Source organism: Carcharhinus amblyrhynchos, unplaced genomic scaffold (genome assembly GCF_965287045.1).
Source record: "Carcharhinus amblyrhynchos unplaced genomic scaffold, sCarAmb.v2.hapA scaffold_413, whole genome shotgun sequence".
Classification (NCBI taxonomy): Eukaryota; Metazoa; Chordata; class Chondrichthyes; order Carcharhiniformes; family Carcharhinidae; genus Carcharhinus; species Carcharhinus amblyrhynchos.
Window position 1 is genome coordinate 96,543 of NW_027650153.1, and position 14,744 is coordinate 111,286.

A 14,744-nucleotide genomic window follows, 5' to 3' on the forward strand; every position below is an offset into this window, starting at 1 on the left:
CAATGTGAAGGGGTTTGACATGAAAAGATGTTTCTTGATTTGCTGACATATGTTTTATTCTCTCTAGTTTGATACCAGATTCTGAGTCTGCAGAAAGCAAAAAGATCAAAGATCCTCAGCTCCCTGAGAGACAAATGAGAACGGTTTCACCTGACCTTTCACCTCCCCAGAGAGGACGCCATGATTCTCCTGACCTTTCACCTCCCAGGAGAGGACGCCATGATTCTCCTGACCTTTCACCTCCCAGGAGAGGACGCCGTGATTCTCCTGACCTTTCACCTCCCAGGAGGGCTCGCCGTGATTCTCCTGACCTTTCACCTCCCAGGAGGGCTCGCCGTGATTCTCCTGACCTTTCACCTCCCAGGAGGGCTCGCCGTGATTCTCCTGACCTTTCACCTCCCAGGAGGGCTCGCCGTGATTCTCCTGACCTTTCACCTCCCAGGAGGGCTCGCCGTGATTCTCCTGACCTTTCACCACCTAGAAAAAAGCTTACTAAAAACACAGAGAAATGTGTCATGTCCACAGAGCTGACTTCTAGAAGGTATGATTCCCCTGACCTTTCACAGAAAAGACATGACCCTGATTCTGACCTTTCATCCCCACGAAGGAGGTGTCAGCAATCTTCTGATTTGGACCTATCACCACCACGGAGGAAGAGGTTCGAGGCACGCGATTCATTCCATAAGCCCGGCTCAGGCAGCTCTGAATCCTCACCCACTCGGCAAAGGCTACCCTCCCGAAGACCAGCTCCCTCGAGGGGCAAAGGAGCCAGCCAGGAGTCGAGTCCAATTAGAAAAGTAAGTGGAGCATTGTGGCAGGAATATTGAGGCTCTCGGAATCGTGAGGAAATGTGCCTTCAGTTAAGGGGTAAAATTTGAATGCTGGCTTCAGTCTTTGGATTGGAAGGATTTTCTCTCTGCTTGGGATGTTTTACTGATGTGAAAGCTGAGGTGTAGGGACACATTGTGAGGACAGGTTACTTGGTTCCGACATTTGAAGCTGGACTTTTACTTTCTGCATCCAAAGTGTTATCTCCCAGGTCAGTGATGTGTTGTTGACTAACACAGACGTCCAAAGATGTTAGTTAGTGAGATTAGCACAGTAAATACACTGGGTTACAGAGAGAGGGTCTGATTTGTCAGACGGTTGGTGCAGACTTGATGGGCCAAATGGCCATCTGCACTGTAGAGTTTCTCTGATTCTAAGCACAGTTAATATCAAAATTATTGCTTGTAAACTCTTACTGAGCATTGCTTTTAGTTTACATTCTTCTTGTGAGTGCTATTCTCTCCGTGACTGGCTCTCTTCCCTCACCCATGGCAAGAGTTCAGTGACCATGCTCTCCATGTACAGGCTTCTTTTGTAACGGCTACTTGAGTCCAGGGTGAAATTTTAAATATTCTTGTGCTCCACTTCTCTCTGATTCCTGCAATCACCGGGAGCAATTGGGCAGAGAGCAGGTGCCCAGCACAGTCAGGTGGGCACAGGGACAAATATAGAAACTAGAAACAGGAGAAAGCCATTCAGCCCCTCGAGCCTGCTCCACCGTTCATTTTGATCGTGGCTGATCATTGAATTCAATGTAAAAAGAAAATACTACAGATGCTGGAAGCTGAAACAAAAACAGAAAATGCTGTAAAATCTCAGCAGGTCTGACAGCACCTGTGGAGAGAGAATAGAGCCAATGTTTTGAGTCTGGGTGACCCTTTGCCCATTACAAAGGAAGAAGTGTTAGGGCTTTTAGGTAGCATTAAAACTGATAAATCTCCGGGGCCTGATGGCATTTATCCTAGGCTGCTTAGGGAGGCGAGAGATGAGATTGCTGGGCCTCTGATGCAAATCTTTGTCTCTTCTTTGGACACAGGTGAGGTCCCAGAGGACTGGAGGATAGCAAACGTGGTACCGTTGTTTAAAAAGGGTAGGAGGGATAACCCTGGTAACTATAGGCTGGTGAGTTTGACGTCAGTGGTAGGCCAGTTGATGGAGAGGATTCTTAGGGATAGGATGTATGCGCACTTAGAGCGTTGCGATCTGATTAGGGATACGCAGGATGGCTTTGTAAAGGGGAAGTCTTGCCTTACGAATCTGGCAGAATTTTTTGAGGAGGTGATAAAAACGGTCGACGAAGGACGAGCCGTTGATGTCATCTATATGGATTTCAGTAAGGCGTTTGACAAAGTCCCTCATGGTAGGTTGGTTGAAAAGATTAAGGGTCATGAAATACAAGGCCAGGTATCTAGATGGGTTGAGAACTGGCTTGGTAAGAGGAGACAGAGAATAGTAGTGGAGGGGTCCTTTTCTAGCTGGAGGTCTGTCACTAGTGGTGTGCTGCAGGGCTCAGTACTGGGACCTCTTCTCTTTGTAGTGTATATAAATGATTTGGAAGAGGGAGTAGGTGGTGTGATCAGCAAATTTGCTGATGACATCAAGATGGCTGGATTGGCGGGCAGTGAGGAGCAGTGTCTGGCAATACAACGGGATATTGATAGGCTGGTGTATTGGGCAGATATATGGCAAATGGAGTTTAATCCGGATAAATGTGAGGTGATGCATTTTGGCTGAAATAATGTAGGGGGGAGTTATATGATAAAGGGTAGACCTATAAAGAGTATAGAAACACAGCGAGACCTGGGGGTGCAAGTGCACAAGTCATTGAAGGTGGCAGTACAAGTGGAGAAGGCTGTGAAGAAAGCTTATGGTATGTTAGCCTTTATGGGAAGGGGTATAGAGTGTAAGAGCTGGAGTCTAATGTTGCAGTTGTATAGAGCATTGGTTAGGCCGCATTTGGAGTACTGCGTCCAGTTCTGGTCACCTTACTACCGGAAGGACGTGGAGACCCTGGAGAGAGTGCAGGGGAGGTTTACCAGGATGTTGCCCGGTACGGAAGGACTGGGTTATGAGGAAAGGTTGAGCAAATTGGGGCTGTTTTCCCTTGAAAGAAGGTGACTGAGGGGAGATCTAATAGAGGTATATAAGATTATGAAGAGTATAGATAGAGTAAATAGTGGTAAGCTTTTTCCTATGTTAGAAACGCTCATTACGAGGGGCCATGGGCTTAGGGTGAGGGGGGCGAGGTATAACACGGATGTTAGAGGGAGGTTTTTCACACAGAGGGTAGTGGGGGTATGGAATGCTCTGCCAAGTAAGGTGGTGGAGGCAGGCACGCTGGAGTTGTTTAAGAGTAACTTAGACAGGCACATGAGTGGATTGGAGATGGAGGGATATAGGAGATTGTTTTAAATAAGGTTCAGTAGCCTTGGGACGTCCCTGGTAATGTATAAGGATGTGGAATGATACTAATGTTTTTCTCTTTTAATTCACAGGTTTTAAGTCGGTCCACCTTGTTGTCCAACGAGGGGCATACACACGATGGGTCGTACAAGGGCTACTCTTGGTTGTTCGAGAATAGCCTAGTACTTCATGTCGTTAGTGTAAGCTTAAACTGGACCAGATGCTGGGCAACACGACAGCTCAGTGACTATTACTGTTTGCTGTGCAGACACATGGATTTGGGCCGGTGTCTGTGGGAGTTTGCGCATTCTCCCCGTGCTTGCGTGGGTTTTCTCCGGGTGCTCCGGTTTCCTCCCACACCCCAAAGATGTGCTATTAGGCTGAATGGAGGTAATAAATTGTCCCCAAATTAGTTTTCCCTCAATGTGGAATGCCATAAGCATAGATAAGGGTCATGGGTGTGAGGGGGGACTCGTAATGTTAAAATGGCGGCACGGGCTCATTGGGCCGAAGGGCCTGTTTCCCGGGCTGTTTTTGTTCTTTGTCAGAGCTCGAAGCCTGTCCGAATCACGCTGAAGCATCTCTGCATCATCCTCGCAGCTCACCCTCCCAACCCAACTTTGTATCATTTGTAAACTTGGAGATAATATATTCAGTTCCCTCTTCCAAGTCATTGATATATAATATGAACAGTTGGAGTCCCAGTACAGATCCCTGCGGAACCCCACTCGTCATTGCCTGCCAATCAAAAAAAGACCCATTTATGCCAGCTCTTTACTTCCTATCTGCTAACCAGCTTTCTATCCATCTCAAGACATTCCTTGCGATCCCATGTGCTGAGAAATAGAAGAATGACCAGGGTGAGTTTAGGGCCGGTTAAGGATAGTAGTGGGAACTTGTGCATGGAGTCAGAAGAGATAGGTGATGCGTTGAATAAATACTTTTCTTCAGTGCTCACTAAGGAGAGGGGCCATGTTTTTGAGGATGTGTGTGAGATACAGGCTGGTAGGATGGAGAAGGTACATGTTCTGAGGAAAGATGTATTAGCAATTTTAAAAAACCTGAGGGCTGATAAGTCCCCGGCCCAGATGGGATACATCCTAGGGTACTTTGGGAGGCAAGGGATGAGATTGTGGAGCCTTTAGCTTTGATCTTTGGGTCCTCACTGTCCTCGGGGATTGTGCCAGAGGACTGGAGAGTGGTGAATGTTGTTCCTGTCTTCAAGAAAGGAAATTGGAATGACCCTGGTAATTATAGGCCAGTTAGTCTTTCTTCAGTGGTCGGTAAGCTAATGGAAAAGGTCCTGAGGGATAGGATTTATGACCGTTTGGAAAGATGCAGTTTAATCCGGGATAGTCAGCACAGTTTTGTGAGAGGCAAGTTCTGTCTCATAAATTTGATTGAATTCTTTGAGGAGGTAACTAAATGTGTGGATGAAGGTAGAGCAGTTGATGTTGTATACATGGATTTTAGTAAGGTGTTTGATAAGCTTCCCCATGGTAGACTCGTGAAGAGGTAAGGAGGTATGGGATAGAAGGAAATTTGGCCGATTGGATAAGTAACTGGCTGTATCATAGAAGACAGAGGGTGGTGGTGGAAGGAAAATTTTCAGACTGGAGGCCAGTTACCAGCGGTGTACCACAGGGGTCAGTGCTGGGTCCTCTGCTAGTTGTGATTTTTATCAATGACTTGGAAGAGGGGGCTGAAGGGTGGGTCAGTAAATTTGCTGATGACACCAAGATTGGTGGAGTAGTGGATGAGGTGGAGGGCTCTTGTAGGCTGCAAAGAGACATTGATAGGATGCAGAGCTGGGCTGAAAAGTGGCAAATGGAGTTTAACCCTGATAAGTGTGAGGTGATTCATTTTGGTAGGACAAACTTGAATGCAGATTATAGGGTCAACGGCAGGATTGTGAGGAATGTGGAGGAACAGAGAGATCTTGGGGTTCATATCCACAGATCTCTGAAGGTTACCACTCAAGTGGATAGAACCGTGAAGAAGGCTTATAGTGTGTTAGCGTTTATTAACAGGGGGTTTGAGTTTAAGAGCCGTAGGGTTATGCTGCAACTGTACAGGACCTTGGTGAGACCACATTTGGAATATTGTGTTCAGTTCTGGTCACCTCACTATAAGAAGGATGTGGAAGCATTGGAGAGAGTGCAGAGGAGATTTACCAGGATGCTGCCTGGTTTGGAGGGTAGGTCTTATGAGGAAAGGTTGAGGGAGTTGGGACTTTTCTCTTTAGAGCGGAGGAGGATGAGAGGTGACTTAATAGAAGTTTATAAGATGATGAGGGGGATAGATAGAGTGGACGTACAGAGACTATTTCCTTGGGCGGATGTAGCTGTTACTAGGGGGCATAACTATAAGGTTCATGGTGGGAGATATAGGAGGGATGTCCGAGGTAGATTCTTTACTCAGAGAGTGGTTGGGGTGTGGAATGCACTGCCTGCTGTGATAGTGGAGTCGGACACTTTAGGAACTTTCAAGCGGTTATTGGATAGGCACATGGAGCACTCCAGAATTATAGGCAGTGGGATTGCTTGATCTTGGGTTTGGACACAGCTTGGCACAACATCGAGGGCCGAAGGGCCTGTACTGTGCTGTAATGTTCTATGTTTTCCACTGTGAAGTAATTTGAGGACAGTTAACAATTCTTTTTAAAAATTTGCACCAGCTGTGTTGTTTAGAAAAAGAGGAGCTGGAGGAATGACTTGATTATTTCTTTTACGATTTTAAAAGAGCTTGACAAGGGCAACTTAGGGAAGGTTTAATTTAGTTTATTTATTTGTGTCACATGCAGACTCACATTAACACTGCAATGAAGTTACTGTGAAAATCCCCTAGTCACCACACTCTGGCGCCTGTTCGGGCACACTGAGGAAGAATTTAGCATGACCAATGCACCCTAAGCAGCACATCTTTCAAACTGTGGGAGGAAACTGGAGGAAACCCGTGTAGACATGAGGAGAACATGCAGACTCTGCACAGACCAAGCTGGGAATTAATCCCAGTTCCCTGGCGCTGTGAGGCAGCAATGCTAACCATTGTGCCACGGTGCCATCCTAATGTTTGCACTTGTGGGAAGCATAGAATTAATGGACTATAATTATCAGATAGTCACAAATAAATCTGACAATGAATTCAGGAGAAGCTTCTTTACCCCAAGAGTGGGGAGAATGTAGACGCTACTCCCTCAGTGAGTGTTTGAGGTGGATAGTATTGATGTATTTAAGGAGAAGCTGGATAAACCTGAACAAGAAAGGAATAGAGATATGTTGATAGGATGAAATAACAGAGGGCAGAAGGAGGCTTGTGTGCGTGTTAACATGGATGGATGAGTGGAGTGGCCTGATTCTGTGCTGTAATTACTGTAGGCTGAAAGGTCAGTAAGAAGGTTAAATTTACTGCGTTATGACTGTCATGTTAGCCTCACAATTTCATTCAAATTTCATGTTTCTGTTGGTTTGTAAGCAAGCTAAATCGACACAAATCCGTCTGAAATCTTGATGAACTGACAGTCTCCATGTGGTTCAGTCACAAGGGAATGAAATGCTGTCCGGGGGTCAAGCTGGCCTCATATCCACAGAAATACTGAGGAAGGAGAAGGAGGAGCGGAGGCAGAGGGAGCACGCAGCAGAGCGTCTGGCAGGTATGCTGCAGGCACACGCACACACTGTTAGTGCCATTATTTCCCCCCGATGATGTAATCTGTCCGTCTTACTGTCCATCCCTCCACACTCACACACACCTTAATCTGCTTAAATACACATCCTTCATGTTCAAAGCTCAGCAATACTAGCTGGATATTTAACCAGGGAGAGCATCACTATGGATGCAGCAAAGAGCCTGACCCTACTTTTATCGAACGCTCAAATCCCTCCACTTACTGCCAGGGTCAGTGTACAGGTGACAGGAACAGATCCTTGGCTGACCGAGGTGAGTGAATCAATTGTTGTTTTGGTCTTGCCCCAGCTGTGAGCATAGAGGAGGACAGAGAACCTGAGACCTCCTGCTTAGAATGAATATCTCCAATGCAATGCCTCTGCTGCTTTGCTATTGTTCAATGTAACATTCCCCCACACACATTCACTCAACATATGCACACTTACACTCACACACACTTGCTCACACTCACGTTCCCACTCACCATGCACACACTCACCCAACATACGCACGGTTACACTCACAGATGCACGCACACTCCCCTCAACACACGCACACTCACTTTCTCACACACACACATTCACACTCCACACTCACTCAACATATGCACTCTTACACTTACACATGCATGCTGTCATACTCACTCTTGCTCTCAACAGTCGCTCAACGCTCGCTGAACGCATGCACGCACGCTCAGATGCCCTCCTGCACTGGGAGATCAGAAATGTTGGAAATTTGAAACTGTGAATCTTGTTGTGATACAAAGCAACTATTCTCACAGGAGCTGAACAATGCAAGAGTTTTAATAAAAGGTTAAACTGAAGAAGCAATCGGATAGTAAATGGAGAATGTGTTTTTTCTCTGCCGGAGGAGTCACTGATGGGGGCACCGTTTGTTTGAATTTATCAGCAAGAGGCAGGACAGATTGAGGAGAGGTTACTGTGCTGCATTGAACAAGAAGATTATCCCATGCCCAGTAATGTGTCCTATTCTGGGTACCACACTTTGCAAAAAATTTGAATGTAGAGAGGGTTGATTGGAATGGTTCCAGGGATGAGGCACTTCAGTTTAGTGGATGGATTGGAGAAGCTGTGAGGCTGTTCTCCTTTGAGGAGGGAAAGTTTACAAGAGATTCAGGTCAAGATGTTCAGAATCATGACGGGTCTGGACATAGATTGGTGAAACTGTTCCCACTAGGGTAGGGGTTGGGGACCAGCGTACACCAATAAAGGGTGACTGGCAAAAGAATCAGTAACATGGGGAAAATCTTTTCACACAGCGAGTGGTTCGGATCTACAGTGCACTCAGAGTGGTGAAGGTAGGTTCAATCCTGATTTTCAAAAGAGAATTGGTTAGTTATCTGAAGAGAAAACATTTCCCAGGCTTTGGGGGAAAGGTGGGAATGCAATGATTTGAGTTGTTGCAGCACAGAGAGGCATTGATGGGCTGAATGGCCTCTTCCCGTTTTGTTAGGCATTCTATAATTCCATCAGTGAAAGAGAACGTAGAAGACATTTGTTTGCACATTGGGTTGTTAGAGGTGAAACACTTTGCCACAGAGTGAGGAAGAAACCATTGTGTGTTTTATGTGAAAATTGGATAAATGTTTTCCGCTCAATGAAGGATGAGACCTGAAGCCAGTCTCTGTGAAGGAATGATGTTTGTCATGGGGAGATTTGAAAACAATGAGGAAACAAGGCTTTCTGGAAAGGATTGCTGGGAGTGGCTTGGATTTTTCCAGGCAAGTTAAAACTTGAGATAATGGAGAAGGTGTGTCATTCTCTGAAGGATAGTTGGCCAGGCCCACTTCCACATTGTGTCTGATTCTATTTGATTCCTTTTACACTGTTACTGTTGTGGGGAAATGTGAACAATGCAGACCCCTTCTTAACATTCCCTGAGCAAGGGTAACAGCAGACAGCTGCAACCTCCCAGCTGCCTCTGAATCTCACTAGCTAGCTGTGAGACTGTGCCTGGAGTGGCCTGGGCTAACTCGGCATGGCCCTTCCACTCCCGCTGTCTGCTCCAATTCCTGAAATTCCCTCCAAATGAGGGGCATAGAAAATGGACAGTGATTACCACCTGATGGTGCTGAGATCTTTCTCCTTCTTTTTCGAAGATGATTCCGGAAATGCCACCACTGTCTTCCGAGACAAATCAGGGAAAAAGAGGGACTTAGACCAGGAGCGGATTGAGCGCAAAAAGAAGGAAGAGGAGAAAGCAGCAAAACAAGAAAAATACGCACAGTGGGGCAAAGGGTGAGAGCGGATGAAGATCAGTAATGTGCAGTAAGGAGGCTATGTGGGGCAGAGAGACTCCAGTACAGTCCCATCGGCCTAAGCATCACCACAGCACATGGAGATTGTCTGTTCCAGCTCCTTACTACACCTTCTCTCTGTTTATCTTCCTCCCTCTAAACACTCTTTTTACTCTCTCTTCTTTTTGCTTTCTAACGTTTTGTCCCATTTCCACCTCTCTTTTCTCTTGTACAGTCGCAATTTATTCCTCTGCATTCCCTCATTCCCCTCGCTCCCACCCTCACCCTGTCTCTTCCCTCATCCTATTCCATTCCCGGTTTATCCTCCTTACTCTCCCCTTTCCTTCAATCTCTCTTCCCTTTGTCAGGTTTGTGTTCTCTTCAACTGCCCTCATTCTCTCTGCAATCTTCATTTCAGGATGGCTCAGGAGGAGCAGCAGAGGAAGAACGTCATGGACGCTCTTCATGAGATGCAGAAACCACTCGCACGACATATTGATGACGAAGACCTGGATCGCTTTCTCCGTGAGAAAGAAAGAGATGGAGACCCCATGGCTGGACTGATCAGGAAGAAGAAGGAAAAAGAGGCCAAGAATAAAAATGGCGAGTTTAAACATTGTACTGGGGGTGTTTAGACATGGTACTGTCTGAGGGTACAGGGGTGTTTAGACATGGCCCTGTCCAGGGGTACAGGGGTGTTTAGACATGGCACTGTCCAGGGGTACAGGGGTGTTTAGACATGGTACTGTCCAGGGGTACAGGGGTGTTTAGACATGGCACTGTCCAGGGGTACAGGGGTGTTTAGACATGGCACTGTCCAGGGGTACAGGGGTGTTTAGACATGGCACTGTCCAGGGGTACAGGGGTGTTTAGACATGGCACTGTCCAGGGGTACAGGGGTGTTTAGACATGGGACTGTCTGAGGGAAAGGGGGTATTTCGACATGGTACTGTCTGAGGACACAAGGGTGTTTAAGCATGGTACTGCCCAGGGATACAGGGGTGTTTAGACATGGTATTGTCCAGGAGTTCGGGGGTGTTTAGATATGGTACTGTCCAGGAGTACGGGGATGTTTAGACATAGGATTGTCCGGGGACATGGGGGTGTTTATCCATGGTGCTGTCCAAGGGTACGGGGGTGTTTAGGCATGGTACTGTCGGGGAGTACATAGAACATAGAAAAACTACAGCACAAACAGGCCCTTCAGCCCACAAGTTGCACCGATCATATCCCTATCTACATCCCTCAATCTTATTAAGTCCCATGTACTCATCCAGAAGTCTCTTAAAAGACCCTATCAAATTCGCCTCTACCACCACCAACGGCAGTCGATTCCACTCAACCACCACCCTCTGAGTGAAAAACTTACCCCTGACATTTCCTCTGTACCTACTCCCCATCACCTTAAACCTGTGTCCTCTCGTAGCGACCGTTTCAGCCCTGGGAAATAGCCTCTGAGAATCCACTCGATCAATACCTCTCAACATCTTATAAACCTCTACCAGTTCACCCCTCATCCTTTGTCTCTCTATGGAGAAAAGACTGAGCCGTCTCAACAATCCTCATAAGCCATGCCTCCCAATCCAGGCAACATCCTTGTAAATCTCCTCTGCACCCTCTCAATAGCTTCCACATCCTTCCTGTAGTGAGGCGACCAGAACTGCGCACAGTACTCCAAGTGGGGTCTGACAAGGGTCCTATAAAGTTGCAGCATTACCTCCTGACTCCTAAACTCAATCCCTCGATTGATGAAGGCCAGTACACCATACGCCTTCTTGACCACATCCTCCACCTGCGAGGCTGATTTGAGAGTCCTGTGGACCCGGACCCCAAGATCCTTCTGATCTTTCACACTGCCAAGAGTCTTACTCTTAATATTATATTCCTTCATCCCATTTGACCTGCCAAAATGAACCACCGCACATTTATCCGGGCTGAAGTCCATCTGCCACTTCTCTGCCCAGTCTTGCATCCTATCAATGTCACGCTGCAACTTCTGACATCCCTCCAAACTATCCACAACACCACCAACCTTCGTGTCATCGGCAAACTTACCAACCCATCCCTCCACTTCCTCATCCAGGTCATTTATAAAAATCACACAGAGCAAGGGTCCTAGTCCAGATCCCTGGGGCACTCCACTGGTGACCGACCTCCATGCAGAAAAAGACCCATTTACAACCATTCTTTGCCTTCTGTGGGCAAGCCAGTCCTGGATCCACAAAGCAATGTCCCCTTGGATCCCATGCCCCCTCACTTTCTCAATAAGCCTTGCATGGGGCACCTTAACGAATGCCTTGCTGAAGTCCATATAAACCACGTCTACCGCTCGTCCTTCATCAATGTGTTTAGTCACATTTTCAAAAAACTCAACCAGGCTTGTAAGGCATGACCTGCCTTTGAGAAAGCCATGCTGACTATTTTTGATCCCACTATACTTCTCCAAATGTTCATAAATCCTGTCTCTCCATCAGCTTACCAACCTCTGAGGTTAGACTCACCGGCCGATAATTTCCTGGGCTATCTCTATTCCCTTTCTTGAATAGAGGAACCACATCCGCAATCCACCAATCCTCCGGAACCTCTCCCGTCTCCATTGATGAAGCAAAGATCATCACCAGAGGCTCTGCACGTTGGACTGTTGGGGAGCACGGGGATGTTTAGACATGGGACTGTCCGAGGGGTACGGGGGTGTTTAGACATGGGACTGTCCGAGGGGTACGGGGGTGTTTAGACATGGGACTGTCCGAGGGGTACGGGGGTGTTTAGACATGGGACTGTCCGAGGGGTACGGGGGTGTTTAGACATGGGACTGTCCGAGGGGTACGGGGGTGTTTAGACATGGGACTGTCCGAGGGGTACGGGGGTGTTTAGACATGGGACTGTCTGGGGGTCCGGGGGTATTTAGACACGGTACTGTCCGGGGGCGTTTAGGCACGGTACTGTCTGGGGGGTACGGGGGTGTTTAGGCATGGTACTGTCTGGGGGGTACGGGGGTGTTTAGGCACGGTACTGTCTGGGGGGTACGGGGGTGTTTAGGCTCGGTACTGTCTGGGGGGTACGGGGGTGTTTAGGCTCGGTACTGTCTGGGGGGTACGGGGGTGTTTAGACATGGGACTGTCTGGGGGGTACGGGGGTGTTTAGGCACGGTACTGTCTGGGGGGTACGGGGGTGTTTAGGCTCGGTACTGTCTGGGGGGTACGGGGGTGTTTAGACATGGGACTGTCCGAGGGGTACGGGGGTGTTTAGACATGGGACTGTCCGAGGGGTACGGGGGTGTTTAGACATGGGACTGTCTGGGGGGGGGGATGTTTAGGCTCGGTACTGTCTGGGGGGGGTACAGGGGTGTTTAGGCTCGGTACTGTCTGGGGGGGGTACGGGGGTGTTTAGGCTCGGTACTGTCTGGGGGGGGTTCGGGGGTGTTTAGGCTCGGTACTGTCTGGGGGGGGGGGATGTTTAGGCTCGGTACTGTCTGGGGGGGGGGGATGTTTAGGCTCGGTACTGTCTGGGGGGGGTTCGGGGGTGTTTAGGCACGGTACTGTCTGGGGGGGGTTCGGGGGTGTTTAGGCACGGTACTGTCTGGGGGGGGGGGGTTCGGGGGTGTTTAGGCTCGGTACTGTCTGGGGGGGGTTCGGGGGTGTTTAGGCACGGTACTGTCTGGGGGGGGTTCGGGGATGTTTAGGCACGGTACTGTCTGGGGGGGCGGGTGTTTAGGCTCGGTACTGTCTGGGGGGGGTTCGGGGGTGTTTAGGCTCGGTACTGTCTGGGGGGGGGGGGTGTTTAGGCTCGGTACTGTCTGGGGGGGGGGGGTACGGGGGTGTTTAGGCTCGGTACTGTCTGGGGGGGGGGGTGTTTAGGCGCGGTACTGTCTGGGGGGGGTTCGGGGGTGTTTAGGCTCGGTACTGTCTGGGGGGGGTACGGGGGTGTTTAGGCGCGGTACTGTCTGGGGGGTTCGGGGGTGTTTAGGCTCGGTACTGTCTGGGGGGGGTTCGGGGGTGTTTAGGCTCGGTACTGTCTGGGGGGGGGTACGGGGGTGTTTAGGCGCGGTACTGTCTGGGGGGGGGGGTGTTTAGGCTCGGTACTGTCTGGGGGGGGGTTCGGGCGGCGTGCCACCCGAGGGTACGGTGGGAAGTTTGTTTCAGGCTAAGGCAGCATTGGGGCTGACTGTGTATCAATTTGCTTTCACAGAGAAGCCAGTGTACAGCGGTCCTGCACCACCTCCCAATAGGTTTAACCTCTACCCCGGATATCGCTGGGATGGAGTGGACAGGTAAGAGTATAACTTTTGAAAGTCAGTGATGTATTCAGTTGGGACAAATAATTGCGTTGCCCCCAAACAGATGATTAAGGAAGTTGCTGGAGTCTTTAAATACTGTTACTGGATATACAGCTCGCTAGATAATCCCTGCTCCAGTCTGTACAGGGCTATCAGGAACGCTGTATCTTTCTGCCATTCTAAAGTCACATTTCATTTAAAGTGAGTAGATAGATTTGAGATCCAGTCCCGGTTTTGGGAGGATGGTTAAGGCTGTACAGTTTTGCACCCGTAATTGAGACATTTAACTGCAGCTCACAGCAATAGTTCTATAAGTGGAAGGAACCTGGTTGTTGCCTCCCTGCAAAGATCCCGCTGAATCTCCATCAAACTCTACCTGCTTATTCAGTAACACAGTTGCCCCGTGGAATCAATCCGTTTTAACCTCAAGTTCATTCAGAGGCAGGTGTGCAGACTGTGGCCCCTGGACTATTTCCAGGTTGCATCAGTGCGTCTGTTTACCACGTTGATCAGTGTCAGGGCAGTGGTTTAAACACCTAAATCACAAGCTGCATCTCTGGGTTTGTGGGGTATCTAAGTAAAAACTGCCTCTATTTCGGCATTACTCCATCTTAAAAAAATCAAGATTATAGCGAATGTGTAACAAGCCAGATTTGATTAACTGTCTATCAATGTGTGAACAGTTAATAGTGAACACAGTCTGATCAGGATCAATGTAGCGAGGGAGAAAGGTAAAACTGACCACACACTATCCCTTGTAAATTGGACAAATCTGCTCAGAGCTAACAAACAACAGAAGATCCGTGGAAATTTGTTCAGAATGGGATTTGAAGTGATACAGAACTAGTTTACATTACTAAAGAGAGAGAACTCTATTTGCCAAAGAAATCTCAGCAGTTAACTAAAGAGATGAGAAATAAAAAATAAAATTAAAAGAAAAAGCAATTAAAAATGCAAAAACCCCACAGATTTATGGAAATGGGAGAGATACAAAAAGCAGCCAAGGTCAACAATAGGAGAAGAGTTTAAAAAAAAGGAATGTGAAAAGACACTGGGTATGGATATCAAAATCAGCATAAAAATGTTTACACCATGTTGGGAGTGATGTGGGCTGCTTGGAGGCTGATAATGGTGACCTTGTAACAGGAAAGGAGGATGTGGTGGACATGCTGAATCATTACCTTGCATCAGTGTTTACAGCAGGGGACCACGATAGCACATGGCCATCCCGAGGGAACTAATATTCCACCGGAGCAATGACTCATCACAATTAACCAAAACAAAATAATAGCACTGAAGAAAATAAAAGGTAAA

At 48.0% G+C, this 14,744-nt stretch overlaps 1 protein-coding gene across 2 annotated transcripts in view; it reads left to right on the forward strand.

Annotated features, from left to right (window-relative positions):
* The window catches only part of bud13 (BUD13 homolog), a 29,653-nt gene that overhangs the window by 8,498 nt on the left and 6,411 nt on the right, over positions 1-14,744 (forward strand). For both annotated transcript variants that reach the window (XM_080183778.1, XM_080183779.1), the window contains exons 5-9: positions 68-797; positions 6,769-6,883; positions 9,017-9,155; positions 9,573-9,757; positions 13,343-13,424. In XM_080183778.1, coding sequence (XP_080039904.1) covers positions 68-797; positions 6,769-6,883; positions 9,017-9,155; positions 9,573-9,757; positions 13,343-13,424 — 1,251 coding nt within the window. The remainder of the gene's footprint in view (positions 1-67; positions 798-6,768; positions 6,884-9,016; positions 9,156-9,572; positions 9,758-13,342; positions 13,425-14,744) is intronic.